Consider the following 19,101-nt stretch of genomic DNA (forward strand, 5'->3'; position numbering starts at 1 on the left):
GAACAAATGCAAAGCCAACAGAGAATGTAACTTTGTCTCACACATATGAACAAAACAATGTTTTCAAAATCAGAACTGTACCCCCTCAGTCCTCACTACTCTATACCCCCCTCAGTCCTCACTACTCTATACCACCCCTCAGTCCTCACTACTCTATACCCCCCTCAGTCCTCACTACTCTATACCACCCCCCCTCAGTCCTCACTACTCTATACCCCCCTCAGTCCTCACTACTCTATACCCCCCTCAGTCCTCACTACTCTATACCCCCCTCAGTCCTCACTACTCTATCCACCCCCCTCAGTCCTCACTACTGTATACCCCCCTCAGTCCTCACTACTCTATACCCCCCCTCAGTCCTCACTACTCTATACAACCCCTCAGTCCTCACTATTCTATACCCCCTCAGTCCTCACTACTCTATACCATCCCCCTCAGTCCTCATTACTCTATTCCACCCCACCAGTCCTCACTACTCCGTACCACCCCCCTCCAGTCCTCACTACTCTATACCACCCCACCAGTCCTCACTACTCTATACCCCCCTCAGTCCTCACTACTCTATACCACCCCTCAGTCCTCACTACTCTATACCCCCCTCAGTCCTCACTACTCTATACCCCCCAGTCCTCACTACTCTATACCCCCCTCAGTCCTCACTACTCTATACCCCCTCAGTCCTCACTACTCTATACCCCCCTCAGTCCTCACTACTCTATACCCCCCTCAGTCCTCACTACTCTATACCCCCCTCAGTCCTCACTACTCTATACCCCCCTCAGTCCTCACTACTCTATACCCCCCCCTCAGTCCTCACTACTCTATACCCCCTCAGTCCTCACTACTCTATACCCCCCTCAGTCCTCACTACTCTATAACCCCCCCTCAGTCCTCACTACTCTATACCCCCCTCAGTCCTCACTACTCTATACCCCCCAGTCCTCACTACTCTATACCCCCTCAGTCCTCACTACTCTATACCCCCCTCAGTCCTCACTACTCTATACCCCCCCTCAGTCCTCACTACTCTATACCAACCCCCCTCAGTCCTCACTACTCTATACCCCCTCAGTCCTCACTACTCTATACCCCCCAGTCCTCACTACTCTATACCCCCCTCAGTCCTCACTACTCTATACCCCCCCCTCAGTCCTCACTACTCTATACCCCCCTCAGTCCTCACTACTCTATACCCCCAGTCCTCACTACTCTATACCCCCCTCAGTCCTCACTACTCTATACCCCCCCTCAGTCCTCACTACTCTATACCCCCCAGTCCTCACTACTCTATACCCCCTCAGTCCTCACTACTCTATACCCCCCCTCAGTCCTCACTACTCTATACCCCCCTCAGTCCTCACTACTCTATACCCCCCAGTCCTCACTACTCTATACCCCCCTCAGTCCTCACTACTCTATACCCCCCCCCTCAGTCCTCACTACTCTATACCACCCCCCCAGTCCTCATTACTCTATACCACCCCCCAGTCCTCACTACTCTATACCCCCCTCAGTCCTCACTACTCTATACCCCCCCTCAGTCCTCACTACTCTATACCCCCCCTCAGTCCTCACTACTCTATACCCCCCTCAGTCCTCACTACTCTATACCCCCCCTCAGTCCTCACTACTCTATACCCCCCTCAGTCCTCACTACTCTATACCCCCCCCTCAGTCCTCACTACTCTATACCAACCCCCCTCAGTCCTCACTACTCTATACCCCCCCTCAGTCCTCACTACTCTATACCACCCCACCAGTCCTCATTACTCTATACCACCCCACCAGTCCTCATTACTCTATATCATCCCCCCCCAGTCCTCATTACTCTATACCAGGTTGAGGGTACTGAGGGATGTGAGGGGGTAGAGGTTACTGAGGGGGTTGTGAGAGGGAGTACTGAGGGGTTAGAGGGGAGGTAGAGGGTACTGAGGGATGTAATGGGGTTGTGAGAAAGTAGAGGGATGTGAGGGGAGGTAGAGGGTGTAAAGGGCTTGGATGTGATGGAGAGGCCTGCGTGGGTAATGAAGAGTAGAGAGGACAGGGTGGATCGAGAGGTGGTTCTGAGAGATGAATTGTGAGAGGAGGCACTGACTTGGCAGCGGTCTCCAGCAGTACATTCCTGTCCCACAGGACTGTTGTTCTCTCTCCCTCTCTCTCCCCTGGCCCAGAGCATGAAAGGGGTGATGGAAACTGAACTGCGGGTCGAGACTCTCCACTCTCCCCTGGCCCAGAGCATGAAAGGGATGATGGGAACTGAACGGGGGGGTCGAGCCTCTCCTCTGGTTCGCAACCTTGGCACCTGATACATTCTGAGGGGGCTTTGTTTTCTCCACTGGCTCTGGCCTCTGTTCCTCCTCTACTGCCAAACAACAGACAGGCATCCAGGCTAACAATGCTCCCCTATAGGTGCTCCAAGGCTCCTATTGGGTTTGGTTTCATGATTAATCCCACCGCAGGCGACCCAATTAGACTAAGGTAAGGGTTGGATTTAAACAATTATTTTGGGATAACTACCAAGTATTCTATTTTTCATGGTATATACCATCTTCAATATTTAGCTCCCTCTTGGTTAGGTCCTTATCGTAAAAGAGAATCTGTTCTCAATGACTTCAGGCAAAATAAATAAGTCAATATTAGTACAGAATTACTGAGTTAGGTCTAGGTCCTCATTAGTAATATTCAAAACCTGCCCCTTCTGTTAAGTCATACTTCACATTTAAAGGCAGGACCAACCACCCTCAGTAATATAGGGGAGAGTTTGAGTTATTAGTAAAACGTGCAATTTACTGAGGTGAAATCAGATCAGTGATTTTTACTTATGTAATAAAACAAGAAGGGCGAGTGAGCTTGTCCGAACTTTAACCCCAAACCCTAAACCTAACCCTTAAGCCTAAAACAGCATTTTAACAAATTCAGGACATGAAAAAAGTCCTGACTTTTCTAAATTGTTCTTGTTTTCCTATCTTGTCAGGACATTCTGATGATTTGTCAGGACATTGTGGTCCTGAAAGGTAGGAAAACATGTTTTGTCCTTCTATACTCGTGGGGACCTAAAATGGATTTCCATTCACAATCCTAACCCCTAACCTTAACCCTAAACCTAACGCCTAACCCTAATTCTAACCCCTAAGCTTAAAATAGCCGTTGTCCTCATGGGGACGTGGGAAATGTCCCCACGAGGGACAATTTTCCTTGTTTTACTATCCTTGTGGGGAACTTTGGGGATTTTAGGTCCCCACAAGGATAGAAGAACCAACACACACACACACACTTGCTTACACACACAACATATTCCTAGAAAACGGCCAGGCCGCTGAGAGACGGAGCCCTCAGGACACAACAAAGGCCACACTAATTGCTCATTAATTTGGAAACTCTCCAGCAGTTCTCTGATTTATATAAAATTGACATTCAAAAAGTCTATCAATGCCCTTTGTGTTTGAACAGATGGGCTAAGTTATGGCTTCAAGCTGTGGACGGTGGCTCTGAACAGCTCTGACGCTGAACAACAGGTTGTGTGTGAGTGGCTTGGATGCCTGCTCGTTACTCAGCGGCATGGAAACACCAATCAGGAGGTGTGTTGTGCTTATTTGGTTAACTCTGCTGAGCTAGTCTAGTCTATTCTAGTCTATTCTATGGAATGGGCCATCCCAAGTTGCAGTGTTTTGACATTTTAGTTGTCATATTGCATTCATTCAACCCATACGTCCACAAGTGAAGACAGTGTTTGGAAAGAGACTTGAACACATTTTAGAGTGTGCGTTTTGTGGGATGTGGCGATGTTGCTTTGGTTTGTTCTTGTTGAGGAAATTCAGTGAATAGCAGTTGGACCACAAGAACAACCTGAAATACAAAGAGAATCCAGAGATTTCTTTAAATACGTAATTTATGTGCATCATTAACAGAGTTAAAATAAAACTAAGCCTTGAATCATAATAGCTGCCAAAGGCGTAGGCCTTTACAGAGCTTTTTCACCGTAACTTTTTAATTTAAGTTAACAGTAATCGCTGAATTATTTGCAGACAGAGATTGCCAAACAAAGGAAAAGCGTAGAATGGATGGATGCTAGATTGATAATACTTCCAGTATCTTTTTAGTACCAAAACAGTAGATTAGTCTTCTTTTACAGCTTAACAACGATTTTAACAAAACAATTTATTCTGCTGTAACTGATCTTTTACACTCTCACTGTGTATATGATGTCATCGGTAATGCATGTGTTTCTATAAATATACAAATCAACTAGTTAAAAGTTTTTGAAACATGATCCATTCATTTTGAGCTGTTTGTGTAGACTTTGAATCAGGTTAGATCCTGTGTCTAGTTCACTGCACATCATTCCCTGTTCTTCTTCAGTCGTAGTTCAGTTATAAGCCATGTCCTTCTCTGTGCTGTACACTCCACTGTGGAAACTATGGGACACTCCACTGTGGAATTCTGGAACACTCCAATCTAGAACTCTGGAACAGTTCAGTCCTTGTGGTCCGTCAGTGGTAAACAGAACCTCTATGCTACCAGGCCAAGTCTGGCGATCTTTGCCGAGAGGAATGAGTGGAGAATGAAGACGATAGGCTTTGGGCACGAGTGGAGGTCCAGCTGCTGAACACAGAACAGAGAGAATGTTAGATGTTACATTACAGTTCCATGAGTTCTAATGGTGAGTTCCATTAGTTCTATTCAATTACAGTTGTAGTGTTCTGAGAGCAGAACATGTCTGAACAGAGTCCTTTTCATAAACAGCAGAGGGACTTGCAGGACAGTGTTTCAGTATGCCCATGTATGACTCAGTTCCTGTTTAACGTATAGGGGATTCTGTGGAAACTTTTCCATCTTTCCTTGTTTGTGTTCAGTTGCCTGAATAGAGCTGTAGAGCAATGCCAATGAAATATGAGTCAACTGGTTTTTTTATCCTCAAGGAAATACGATCTCATGTACTGTCATCAACAAACAGAGACGGTTGTTAAGAGTGGTCCTGTCCCTAGTAGAAACAATGGTCCTTTTATGTTCTTGTTAAAAAAATAATAAAAAACACTTACAATTTCACCCTCTTTTCCACTGAAATCCAGGAAGAGCACCCTGACCCCGTCGTCAGAGGACATCTTGAGGCGTTCGAAGGGGTAGCAGAGCAGAGGTTTGGCTTGGTTCTGGTTTCCCTGGTCCACCTGGTCCTCCCCCTGCTGCTCAGCCAGGACAGAGAAGCCATGCTCATAGTGGATCACCAGCCTGCACTCCTGGCCCTGGTACATACAGCCTGTAACGGGACAAACAGCATGGGTAACTCCTGGCCCTGGTACATACAGCCTGTAACAGGACAAACAGCATGGGTAACTCCTGGCCCTGGTACATACAGCCTGTAACAGGACAAACAGCATGGGTAACTCCTGGCCCTGGTACATACAGCCTGTAACGGGACTAACAGCATGGGTAACTCCTGGCCCTGTCTGGCTGTATATGAGGACTAACAGCATGGGTAACTCCTGGCCCTGTCTGGCTGTATATGAGGACTAACAGCATGGGTAACTCCTGGCCCTGTCTGGCTGTATATGAGGACTAACAGCATGGGTAACTCCTGGCCCTGTCTGGCTGTATATGAGGACTAACACATTGGTAACTCCTGGCCCTGTCTGGCTGTATATGAGGACTAACAGCATGGGTAACTCCTGGCCCTGTCTGGCTGTATATGAGGACTAACAGCATGGGTAACTCCTGGCCCTGTCTGGCTGTATATGAGGACTAACAGCATGGGTAACTCCTGGCCCTGTCTGGCTGTATATGAGGACTAACAGCATGGGTAACTCCTGGCCCTGGTACATACAGCCTGTAACGGGACAAACAGCATGGGTAACTCCTGGCCCTGTCTGGCTGTATATGAGGACTAACAGCATGGGTAACTCCTGGCCCTGTCTGGCTGTATATGAGGACTAACAGCATGGGTAACTCCTGGCCCTGTCTGGCTGTATATGAGGACTAACAGCATGGGTAACTCCTGGCCCTGTCTGGCTGTATATGAGGACTAACAGCATCTACTGCTGCTTGGTGTTAGTGGGCGGAACATTTTTGTTCTGGAGCAGATGTCGGGCATTTGTTAAATCCAGATAAGTGATTTGGCTTGTCATCACACTTAGACAAAAAACAGACAACGGCTGTATTTCACATTTGTTGTTTTTCTAATCAATCCCTATTAAATTAATCTCCAGCTCATGAGGAAAAAAAACTACAATTTATGACTCTGCCTTGCCTATAGATGTTTTTTAATTTATAATGTTGTACTCTTTGAAAGTATAACGACGCAGGATGAGACCCAGATGCAGACACAGGAGGCAGATGGTTCGAGTCTCTGATATTTATTAATAGACAAGAGGCAGGTTGAGGACAGGCAGAAGGTTGGTAAACCAGGTCAGAGTCAGATAGGGACAGGACGGCTGGCAGGCTCAGGGTCAGGGCAGGCAGAATGGTATGGCAGGCAGGCTCAGGGTCAGGGCAGGCAGAATGGTATGGCAGGCAGGCTCAGGGTCAGGGCAGGCAGAATGGTATGGCAGGCAGGCTCAGGGTCAGGGCAGGCAGAATGGTATGGCAGGCAGGCTCAGGGTCAGGGCAGGCAGAATGGTATGGCAGGCGGGCTCAGGGTCAGGCCAGGCAGAATGGTATGGCAGACGGGCTCAGGGTCAGGGCAGGCAGAATGGTATGGCAGGCGGGCTCAGGGTCAGGGCAGGCAGAAATGGTCGGAACCGGGAGGACTAGAAAACAGGGACTGGAAAAACAGGAGCACGGAAAAACACGCTGGTAGGCTTGACGAGACAAGACGAACTGGCCTCAGACAAACAGAGAACACAGGTATAAATACACAGGGGATAATGGGGGACAAATGGGAGACACCTGGTGGGGGGATGGAGACAAGCACAAGACAGGTGAAACAGATCGGGGTGTGACAAAAAGTCTGATTCCTAGTCTGTCCCATATACAATACACTGATCTGTGTGTCAGATATGTTGATTCCCATGCTGTCAGTCCCAGCCCTCGGAATTGCTCCATGCTCATCAGACATGATCTCCTGTACTGAGAGCAGGACGTACCATCTCTGTTGTGTCAGTGTCAACGAGCTACTTCTGCGACTACTTTACATTTGTTCCAGTAAAGCTCTGCAAATCACTCTAAGGCTCGCGTGGCTCTCTGTCAAGAGGTAACAGCCTTTTGTAAAGACTCAAGCCAAGATAGAACACTTTACTGATAAGCACACACCGTACGCTTGGAAAGACAGTTTCACAACGGACTTATCTTCTTTAGGGGGTAGTCCAAAAGGTATTGTTACGATAAAGGCATTGTCCGTATCATATCGTCCTCATACTGCTGTCACAACAACATTATCTTAATACTGACCTAGAACTACCTGTGGGAAGAAGCTGTATGGAAACATGTACCCAACTCTCTCAGGTGTTGTGTTTTTGTTCCACATTAAGGAAATACTACTCCCTACCTGAAATGCTTGACCTGTGTGACTCCCACCACTTTCCCACCAAAAGGGACACGCATACACAAAGATACGCACAGATACACACAGACGCACACACAGATGCTTTCAGCCAGACACAGAGACCCTCCATTCAGCCAGACACAGAGACCCTCCATTCAGCCAGACACAGAGACCCTCCATTCAGCCAGACACATAGACCCTCCATTCAGCCAGACACATAGACCCTCCATTCAGCCAGACACAGAGACCCTCCATTCAGCCAGACACAGAGACCCTCCATTCAGCCAGACACAGACACCCTCCATTCAGCCAGACACAGAGACCCTCCATTCAGCCAGACACAGAGACCCTCCATTCAGCCAGACACAGAGACCCTCCATTCAGCCAGACACAGAGACCCTCCATTCAGCCAGACACAGAGACCCTCCATTCAGCCAGACACATAGACCCTCCATTCAGCCAGACACATAGACCCTCCATTCAGCCAGACACAGACACCCTCCATTCAGCCAGACACAGAGACCCTCCATTCAGCCAGACACAGAGACCCTCCATTCAGCCAGACACAGACACCCTCCATTCAGCCAGACACAGAGACCCTCCATTCAGCTAGACACAGAGACCCTCCATTCAGTCAGACACAGAGACCCTCCATTCAGCTAGACACAGAGACCCTCCATTCAGCCAGACACAGAGACCCTCCATTCAGCCAGACACAGAGACCCTCCATTCAGCCAGACACAGACACCCTCCATTCAGCCAGACAGAGACCCTCCATTCAGCCAGACACAGAGACCCTCCATTCAGCCAGACACAGAGACCCTCCATTCAGCCAGACACAGACACCCTCCATTCAGCCAGACACAGAGACCCTCCATTCAGCCAGACACAGAGACCCTCCATTCAGCCAGACACAGAGACCCTCCATTCAGCTAGACACAGAGACCCTCCATTCAGCCAGACACAGACACCCTCCATTCAGCCAGACACATAGACCCTCCATTCAGCCAGACACAGAGACCCTCCATTCAGCCAGACACAGACACCCTCCATTCAGCCAGACACAGAGACCCTCCATTCAGCCAGACACAGAGACCCTCCATTCAGCCAGACACAGAGACCCTCCATTCAGCTAGACACAGAGACCCTCCATTCAGCCAGACACAGAGACCCTCCATTCAGCCAGACACAGAGACCCTCCATTCAGCCAGACACAGAGACCCTCCATTCAGCCAGACACAGAGACCCTCCATTCAGCCAGACACAGAGACCCTCCATTCAGCCAGACACAGAGACCCTCCATTCAGCCAGACACGGAGACCCTCCATTCAGCCCTGATGGTGAGTGGCAAAACACAGAAACCTCCCCAAGCAAAGCAAGGCGGATCCAGTTTGGTTACTATAACTACCAGAATCCTTAAAAGGTCATTTACGGACGGAGGAACTTTTGAGTGCTTTCTAACCCTGTAGGGTCTAGGAGTAGTTTATCCCCAAGCTCAAACCCCAAGCTCTAACCCCCATTTGGGATGCAACCTCCGTAATAATCATCACAGGTAATGGAAACCAGCTCCTCAGCCAAAAGAGGCCTTTTCCCTTTAAAACCCCAACCTATGGCGCTAGGCCCAGACCCTGACGTAGAGTTAAGCTGTTCTTAGGACAAATATTGTAATACTAATATTAACAACCTTTTTACTGTAAATAAAAGATTAAAAAGATTTAGCCAAATGTCACAGTCTACAAAGAGACAAAAACAGTCAACCACACATCCAGAGGACCATATAGGTGCATAGAAGACCATAGAGGTGCATAGAGGACCATAGAGGTGCATAGAGGGCCATAGAGGTGCATAGAGGACCATAGAGGTGCATAGAGGACCATATAGGTGCATAGAGGACCATAGAGGTGCGTAGAGGATCATAGAGGTGCGTAGAGGACCATAGAGGTGCATAGAGGACCATAGAGGTGCATAGAGGACCATAGAGGTGCATAGAGGACCATATAGGTGCATAGAGGACCATAGAGGTGCATAGAGGACCATAGAGGTGCATAGAGGACCATAGAGATGCATAGAGGACCATAGAGATGCATAGAGGACCATAGAGGTGCATAGAGGTGCATAGAGGTGCATAGAGGACCATAGAGGTGCATAGAGGACCATAGAGGTGCATAGAGGACCATAGAGGTGCATAGAGGACCATAGAGGTGCATAGAGGACCATAGAGGTGCATAGAGGACCATATAGGTGCATAGAGGACCATAGAGGTGCATTGAGGACCATATAGGTGCATAGAGGACCATAGAGGACCATATAGGTGCATAGAGGACCATAGAGGTGCATAGAGGACCGTAGAGGTGCATAGAGGACCGTAGAGGTGCATAGAGGACCGTAGAGGTGCGTAGAGGACCGTAGAGGTGCGTAGAGGACCGTAGAGGTGCGTAGAGGACCGTAGAGGTGCGTAGAGGACCGTAGAGGTGCGTAGAGGACCGTAGAGGTGCGTAGAGGACCGTAGAGGGTGCGTAGAGGACCGTAGAGGTGCGTAGAGGACCGTAGAGGTGCGTAGAGGACCGTAGAGGTGCGTGAGAGGACCGTAGAGGTGCGTAGAGGACCGTAGAGGTGCGTAGAGGACCGTAGAGGTGCGTAGAGGACCGTATAGGTGCATAGAGGACCATAGAGGTGCATAGAGGACCATAGAGGTGCATAGAGGACCATAGAGGTGCGTAGAGGACCATAGAGGTGCGTAGAGGACCATAGAGGTGCGTAGAGGACCATAGAGGTGCGTAGAGGACCATAGAGGTGCGTAGAGGACCATAGAGGTGCGTAGAGGACCATAGAGGTGCGTAGAGGACCGTAGAGGTGCGTAGAGGACCATAGAGGTGCATTGAGGACCATATAGGTGCATAGAGGACCATAGAGGACCATATAGGTGCATAGAGGACCGTAGAGGTGCATAGAGGACCGTAGAGGTGCATAGAGGACCGTAGAGGTGCGTAGAGGACCGTAGAGGTGCGTAGAGGACCGTAGAGGTGCGTAGAGGACCGTAGAGGTGCGTAGAGGACCGTAGAGGTGCGTAGAGGACCGTAGAGGTGCGTAGAGGACCGTAGAGGTGCGTAGAGGACCGTAGAGGTGCGTAGAGGACCGTAGAGGTGCGTAGAGGACCGTAGAGGTGCATAGAGGACCGTAGCGTGCCTCTTTCACAGATTCACAGACACTGTCCAGAGGTAGTGTATTAGTTTCCTATTCTATACACTGTCCAGACATATTGTATTAGTTTATTAGTTATTAGGCCTAGCAAATATAGCAAAGCTTACATCTGACAGCTGATGCCATATCACAACAGGTGAAGTGATATATGGTCCATTCCTAAAGAGATCTTAGTGAAAACAACATGTTTGATATAGTTCCCTCAGTCACTGGATCAGTAACATCACAGTTGACAAACATTGGATGCGTCCCAAATGGCCCCGTATTCCCCGTAGGGCTCTGGTCAAAAGTAGTGCACTATACTGAATAGGGAATAGGGTGTTATTTGGGATGCAGATTTGTTTTTGAGATGGTCTAATAAACTCTGAACAACTGAACTAAGTCAGTGAGGAACATCCCTCCTCCCTTTGTCTCTCCCGTTCCCAACATGTCTCAGAGAGAGAGAGAGAGAGAGAGGGAGAGAGAGAGAGAGAGAGAGAGGGAGAGAGAGAGGGGGAGAGAGACAGAGACAGAGACAGAGACAGAGACAGAGAGACAGAGACAGAGACAGAGACAGAGACAGAGACAGAGACAGAGACAGAGAGAGAGAGAGAGAGAGAGAGAGAGAGAGAGAGAGAGAGAGAGAGAGAGAATCCTCCTCCTGTTAAATGAAGCAGCTGTTTAGTAGCTAAATAAAGCTGTGAAACGTGCAGGAAACTCTCTCCTCTCCTGGCTGGGTAGTGTGGACGTCTCTCACGTAACAGCTGTTTACATTTCCACTAGTGACGAGAGCTCTGCTCCTCTCTACCAGTCAGCTACAACAAGCCTGCAGCACACGTCAGGAGAAACTCAGATACCAGCATGTGTGTGTTTATGTGGTTGCAGGTAGCTTCCAGTAAGTAACTCTAAAGTAACTGAAGGATAGCCTGTTGTTGTGAGCAACGTGCTGAAACGATGAAAGTACTTAATAGAGGGCCAACACATCGTAGTGACTCCAGTAAAAGTAATGTGAGCCATATTGAGAGAGAGAATACAACCCATAAGTGTTTATTTATTTTCCCTTTTTGTACTTCAACTATTTGCACATCTTAATATGACATTTGAAATGTCTCTATTCCTCTGAAACATTTGTGAGTGTAATGTTTACTGTTCATTTATTCTTGTTTATTTCACTTTTGTTTATTATCTATTTCACTTGCTTTGGCAACGTAAACATATGTTTCCCATGCCAATAAAGCCCATTGAATTGAGAGAGAGAGAGAGAGAGAGAGAGAGAGCGAGCGACGGCTCTAGGGGTGACTGGCTAGAGGAGTCCCAGGATGCCCGGCATACCAGCTAGTGCCCACCACTACACTAGGCCACACACAGGATCTCACAGTGGCATTCCGTTCCTTTCTAAAAAATACTCACTCCTTTCTCAGTGTCTTCCATGTGACTGTCCAGCACTAACACCCCCCTTACCAAATACTGCAGCTATGAGAATTGTACTGTAACTGTAACATAGATGGCTTTGTCAACCACACTGACATGATAAGTAACCTTGCCAGAGAATTGAAGATTTGAGTTACTCCTCAAGCTAATGCCTACCTAGGCTCACTGGCGGTGACTTGGTTGATCAAGGCATTAGCTCAGCGGGCTTACACATTCTTATAGCAGGGTCGGTGTAGTGGTACTCACTGGTGGTGACTTCTTTGATCATCTGGGCAGAGGAGTGACAGCCCGTAACGATGTGCCTGGTCCACAGTGAAAGGTCCTTACAGGTCTCAACTCTGAACAGGTGGGCCTCAATGCCCAGTCTGGTGCCTGTACGCGTGGCGAAGGACAGCTCCACGCCCGGCTGGGGAGAGCCTCGGTCGGGACCAGAGCGCACCAGCCTACAAACAGACACAGATTCTGTTATATTCTAAGTGCCTGCTGTTGAGAGAGACGAGCTAGTCAGTGCTGTAACCATATAACCCTCTTCACATCAAGGGCATACTGTAAAGGTGTACTAATTGATAACATGACAAATAGTAACTGCAATGCAACTTTCGGTGAAAGACAGAGTTATTGGCTGTGTTCAGTAATGAAAACATGTTGTGGATGTGTCCTCCAGTGCCACCTCATCTTTCAGGTGTGCTGCAGCATGAGGCTAGCAAAGGGTAGGGTAGGTGTGTTCTGATTATTGCTTGGCCAATAGAGGCTAGGTGTGTTCTGATTATTGGTTGGCCAATAGAGGCTAGGTGTCTTCTGATTATTGCTTGGCCAATAGAGGGTAGGTGTGTTCTGATTATTGGTTGGCCAATAGAGGGTAGGTGTGTTCTGATTATTGGTTGGCCAATAGAGGGTAGGTGTGTTCTGATTATTGCTTGGCCAATAGAGGCTAGGTGTGTTCTGATTATTGCTTGGCCAATAGAGGGTAGGTGTGTTCTGATTATTGCTTGGCCAATAGAGGGTAGGTGTGTTCTTATTATTGCTTGGCCAATAGAGGCTAGGTGGGATTACCATGTGGCCATGGTTGGGTTGTTCAGGGTTTATGCTACTAACCATGTGGCTAAGATAATGTGTTTTGCTATTTGACTAGCAGGAAGACTGTCTTTTACTTACTGTGTGGAAAGCAGCAGCTATTTTTCTTGAGACTAGTAGTGAGAGGGTGTGTGTAGCGTACCATGTGACTAGTAGAGAGAGGGTGTGTGTAGCGTACCATGTGACTAGTAGAGAGAGGGTGTGTGTAGCGTACCGTGTGACTAGTAGAGAGAGGGTGTGTGTAGCGTACCATGTGACTAGTAGAGAGAGGGTGTGTGTAGCGTACCATGTGACTAGTAGAGAGAGGGTGTGTGTAGCGTACCGTGTGACTAGTAGAGAGAGGGTGTGTGTAGCGTACCATGTGACTAGTAGAGAGAGGGTGTGTGTAGCGTACCGTGTGACTAGTAGAGAGAGGGTGTGTGTAGCGTACCATGTGACTAGTAGAGAGAGGGTGTGTGTAGCGTACCATGTGACTAGTAGAGAGAGGGTGTGTGTAGCGTACCGTGTGACTAGTAGAGAGAGGGTGTGTGTAGCGTACCGTGTGACTAGTAGAGAGAGGGTGTGTGTAGCGTACCGTGTGACTAGTAGAGAGAGGGTGTGTGTAGCGTACCGTGTGACTAGTAGAGAGAGGGTGTGTGTAGCGTACCGTGTGACTAGTAGAGAGAGGGTGTGTGTAGCGTACCGTGTGACTAGTAGAGAGAGGGTGTGTGTAGCGTACCGTGTGACTAGTAGAGAGAGGGTGTGTGTAGCGTACCGTGTAGCTAACAGTGGGTATGTGTGTGCAGGGCTGTGCCAGGATGCCTTCATCCGTGGAAGACTGTCATAGAGGAGCAGGTCTTTCTCTGTCACCATCACCAGCACTGGCTTCCACTGCTGCTTCTCATTCTCTGTCTGGGAGAAAACACATCACACCGTGTTAGAATATTATCTGTCTGGGAGAAAACACATCACACCGTGTTAGAATATTCTCTGTCTGGGAGAAAACACATCACACCGTGTTAGAATATTCTCTGTCTGGGAGAAAACACATCACACCGTGTTAGAATATTCTCTGTCTGGGAGAAAACACATCACACCGTGTTAGAATATTCTCTGTCTGGGAGAAAACACATCACACCGTGTTAGAATATTCTCTGTCTGGGAGAAAACACATCACACCGTGTTAGAATATTCTCTGTCTGGGAGAAAACACATCACACCGTGTTAGAATATTCTCTGTCTGGGAGAAAACACATCACACCGTGTTAGAATATTCTCTGTCTGGGAGAAAACACACCACACCGTGTTAGAATATTCTCTGTCTGGGAGAAAACACATCACACCGTGTTAGAATATTCTCTGTCTGGGAGAAAACACATCACACCATGCTAGAATATTCTCTGTCTGGGAGAAAACACACCACACAGCGTGACAGGCTGCTCTTGTCATTTGCATGGGGGTTACTGGGTAGGGGAGGGAATGGCCAGGAGGGATGTAGCTCAGCTGGTAGAGCATGGCGTTTGCAACGCCAGGGTTGTGGGTTCGATTCCCACGGGGGGCCAGTATGAAAAAATTAAATAAATAATAATGTATGCACTCACTAACTGTAAGTCGGATAAGTCTGGATAAGAGCGTCTGCTAAATGACTAAAAATGTAAAAAATGTAAATGGTGCAATGGAGGGAATGTTATGGACTAGAAAATACAATTTAGCAAAAGAGTGATAAGCATGTACTTCTACAAACAGCAAAAACACAACCTTGAATGTCCTCACCATTTTTCTATGTAACTAAGTCTTAGTAACAATATATTGGTTATTTTTCACAGGAAGGCACTTTATACAGTTTTTTAATCTTGGCCTGTAGATAAACTCCCACCCAATACAACACCGGCTTGCATAACATAGTACAGCATAACAATCCTCATGATGAAAGTTACAGCACAAGCCTCATGATGAAAGTTACAGCACAATCCTCATTATGAAAGCTTAGTTACAGCACAATCCTCATTATGAATCACCACCTCAAGCTGAACCTTGGCAAGACGGAGCTGCTCTTCCTCCCGGGGAAGGACTGCCCATTCCATGATCTCGCCATCACGGTTGACAACTCCGTTGTGTCCTCCTCCCAGAGTGCGAAGAGCCTTGGCGTGACCCTGGACAACACCCTGTCGTTCTCCGCTAACATCAAGGCGGTGACCCGATCCTGTAGGTTCATGCTCTACAAGATTCGGAGAGTACGACCCTGCCTTACACAGGAAGCGGCACAGGTCCTAATCCAGGCACTTTTTTTTTTTTTTTTTTTTTGGGTCATTTAGCAGACGCTCTTATCCAGAGCGACTTACAGGAGCAATTAGGGTTAAGTGCCTTGCTCAAGGGCACATCGACAGATTTTTCACCTAGTCGGCTCGGGGATTAGAACCAGCGACCTTTCGGTTACTGGCACAACGCTCTTACCCACTAAGCTACCTGCCACTTGTCATCTCCCGTCTGGATTACTGCAACTCGCTGTTGGCTGGGCTCCCTGCCTGTGCCATTAAACCCCTACAACTCATCCAGAATGCCGCAGCCCGTCTGGTGTTCAACCTTCCCAAGTTCTCTCACGTCACCCCGCTCCTCCGCACACTCCACTGGCTTCCAGTTGAAGCTCGCATATGCTACAAGACCATGGTGCTTGCCTACGGAGCTGTGAGGGGAACGGCACCTTCGCACCTTCAGGCTCTGATCAGTCCCTACACCCAAACGAGGGCATTGCGTTCATCCACCTCTGGCCTGCTGGCTCCCCGACCTCTGCGGAAGCACAGTTCCCGCTCAGCCCAGTCAAAACTGTTCGCTGCTCTGGCACCCCAATGGTGGAACAAGCTCCCTCACAACGCCAGGACAGCGGAGTCACTCACCACCTTCCGGAGACATTTGAAACCCCACCTCTTTAAGGAATACCTGGGATAGGATAAAGTAATCCTTCTACCCCTCCCCCCCCAAAAAAATAAAAAAATAAAACATTGTAAAGTGGTTATCCCACTGGCTATAAGGTGAATGCACCAATTTGTAAGTCGCTCTGGATAAGAGCGTCTGCTAAATGACATAAATGTAAATGTAATGAAAGCTTAGTTACAGCAAAATCCTCATGATGAAAGTTACAGCACAATCCTCATGATGAAAGTTGCAGCACAATCCTCATGATGAAAGTTGCAGCACAATCCTCATGATGAAAGTTGCAGCACAATCCTCATTATGAAAGTTGCAGCACAATCCTCATGATGAAAGTTACAGCACAATCCTCATGATGAAAGTTGCAGCACAATCCTCATGATGAAAGTTGCAGCACAATCCTCATGATGAAAGTTGCAGCACAATCCTCATTATGAAAGGTACAGCCCAATCCTCATGATGAAAGCTTAGTTACTGCCCAATCCTCATGATGAAAGCTTAGTTACTGCCCAATCCTCATGATGAAAGCTTAGTTACTGCCCAATCCTCATTATGAAAGCTTAGCTACAGCACAATCCTCATTATGAAAGGTGCAGCACAATCCTCATGATGAAAGTTACAGCACAATCCTCATTATGAAAGTTACAGCACAATCCTCATTATGAAAGGTATAGCTCAATCCTCATTATGAAAGTTACAGCACAATCCTCATTATGAAAGTTGCAGCACAATCCTCATTATGAAAGCTTAGTTACTGCCTAATCCGCATTATGAAAGTTGCAGCACAATCCTCATTATGAAAGGTATAGCCCAATCCTCATTATGAAAGTTACAGCACAATCTTCATTATGAAAGTTACAGCACAATCCTCATTATGAAAGGTATAGCCCAATCCTCATGATGAAAGCTTAGTTACTGCCCAATCCTCATTATGAAAGGTACAGTCCAATCCTCATTATGAAAGCTTAGTTACTGCCCAATCCTCATTATGAAAGTTACAGCACAATCCTCATTATGAAAGCTTTACAACAGTACAATCCTCATAACCATAAGCCTCTTGTCTCACTATGAAGTCCTCAGCTAGTTATGAGAACACAGGATTCTGGTGGCCATAGGTCAATCGTATAACATTACGAACACATGTTGCAAAGTAACCATATTAAAACACGATATCCACAGGCTTACAAACGTAGATCTAACTAAAGACCACTCAACCACATAGTTAGAGTGTAACAATCATTCAATTTAAAACCCTGCCACAGTATAATTGGCTATAGTATGATAATGAATATAAAGTCTGTGGTTAAAGCCAGGCTTAGGACAGTTGCACAGAGCAACCTCAACAAGGCTGTAAAACAAGGATCTACTCCCTGCCTCTCCTCTCCTCTCCTCTCCTCTCCTCTCCTCTCCTCTCCTCTCCTCTCCTCTCCTCTCCTCTCCTCTCCTCTCCTCTCCTCTCCTCTCCTCTCCTCTCCTCTCCTCTCCTCTCCTCCTCCTCCTCCTCCTCCTCCCTCCTCTCCCCTCCTCTCCTCTCCTCCCCCACCTCTCCATCTCCTCTCCTCTCCCCCTCCTCTCCTCTCCGATATCTGATCACATTAGCATGCTGAACTCCAGAGGGTCTGCTCTGTAGTCTGTTGACCATCACACAGCTAAGTAGAGAGACAGACTCCTGAGTGCGTCAGCGATGGCAGAATAGCCACAAATGAGCCCTTGTTGAAAGGAAAGCCTTGCTCGTTGACGTTGTGCAAAGGAACTTGGACGGCAGGCGAAGCCAAGGCAGACCACTCCACTCCACACACGCTGGAAGGCTTTGGGCCCTTATAATTATTCACAGACTCCAGGAACCGTGTCCCAAATGGCACCATATTCCCTGTATAGTGCAATAGGGTACCATTTGGGACTCACAATAGGGCAGGCAGGCAGTAATAAAAGAGGAACTCATTAAGAAGCCTGGAAAGCATCCTCTGGCTTGGCAGACTGACTGACTGACTGACTGGCTGACTGACTGGCTGACTGACTGCCCAAAGTACAGGGCTATAGTCTTCTCAGTATTAGCCGTCTCGCTCTCTCTCTGCCAGGCAGTCCCTGACTAATGAGAGAGTGATGAAAGAGGATTTACAGGAGGACCAGAAGGGGGAAAACCTATTGGAAACTATTGCATCAGCTATATGAGGTTCCAAGAGTGCTTGGCTCACCATCGTATAACTGCCACACAAAAATCACATGAGTTATTATCAGAAGGTGGGCTGTGAATGCATATTATACATCTGATTAAAGGTAAGCACATTCTTTGAGGTGTTTTCCTGCACCAACATTCAATAAAGTACAGAGTAGCTCCTACCTTCTCAGCCAGCCAGCCCAGGTGTCTGATCTCTCTGCTCCCTGCGATCCCTGTTCTTCCTGTGTGCTCTTTGACCTCTGTGATGACCTTGTTGATGAGGTTAGAGGTCGCCGACTGCATGACCTCGAACCAGGCCTGGGCCGAGGCTGTGTCTTTACACCGTAACACCACCGTATGCTTGGCATCGGGAGAGTGCAGCTCCAACTGCCTGGAGAACACACAAACAGACAGAAAGACATTGAAAAAGCTGTGAATTTGTTTTGTGATAGTTCCCATAGTAGCATACTAGCACAGCTTTCAGTGGACATGAGAAAAAGCTTCTTCAGTTCAACAAGGGAAAGGAAGGTGGTCCCTGTGTGCTTGATGATGTCCTCAGTGAATGGAAATGATACCAAGCACCACTAAAGACTGTTTCATACAGTGTCTCTTCTTCTTTTTCTGGCTAAGATAAACATTTCCTTTGATGTACCTAGCACTGTGTGCAGTGGGTATGTATTTATTTCCAGACCTGCCTACTCATCATGGGTTGATAGTGTTAGGTTTGTCTCTTGTGGGATGTGCAGTAAGTTTCAAGCCTTTTGTATTGGAAATATAAGTATATTATAAATACGTTCAGCTAACAAAATAATACATCAAATGAACAAGGTTGAACGAAACCGTTTTCACCTCAGACCTGGGACTTGAGTATGACCAT

General features: G+C 47.6%; 1 protein-coding gene across 3 annotated transcripts in view; it reads right to left on the minus strand.

The window, feature by feature from the left end:
• Nucleotides 1–3,871: 3,871 nt before the first annotated feature.
• The window catches only part of LOC121542741 (beta-1-syntrophin), a 43,459-nt gene continuing 28,229 nt past the window's right edge, over nt 3,872–19,101 (minus strand). Inside the window, exons 3-7 of one of the 3 annotated variants that reach the window (XM_045213868.1) lie at nt 18,408–18,615; nt 13,914–14,050; nt 12,332–12,528; nt 5,040–5,254; nt 3,872–4,599 (exon numbers count right to left, since the gene is read on the minus strand). In XM_045213868.1, coding sequence (XP_045069803.1) covers nt 4,510–4,599; nt 5,040–5,254; nt 12,332–12,528; nt 13,914–14,050; nt 18,408–18,615 — 847 coding nt within the window. In that variant the 3' untranslated portion in view covers nt 3,872–4,509. Of the gene's footprint in view, nt 4,603–5,039; nt 5,255–5,311; nt 5,822–12,331; nt 12,529–13,913; nt 14,051–18,407; nt 18,616–19,101 lie in introns of those variants that run through there. The other 2 variants (XM_045213867.1, XM_045213869.1) reach the window with 2 other exon arrangements.

The sequence above is a fragment of the Coregonus clupeaformis genome, unplaced genomic scaffold, assembly GCF_020615455.1.
Source record: "Coregonus clupeaformis isolate EN_2021a unplaced genomic scaffold, ASM2061545v1 scaf0163, whole genome shotgun sequence".
Taxonomy (NCBI): domain Eukaryota; kingdom Metazoa; phylum Chordata; class Actinopteri; order Salmoniformes; family Salmonidae; genus Coregonus; species Coregonus clupeaformis.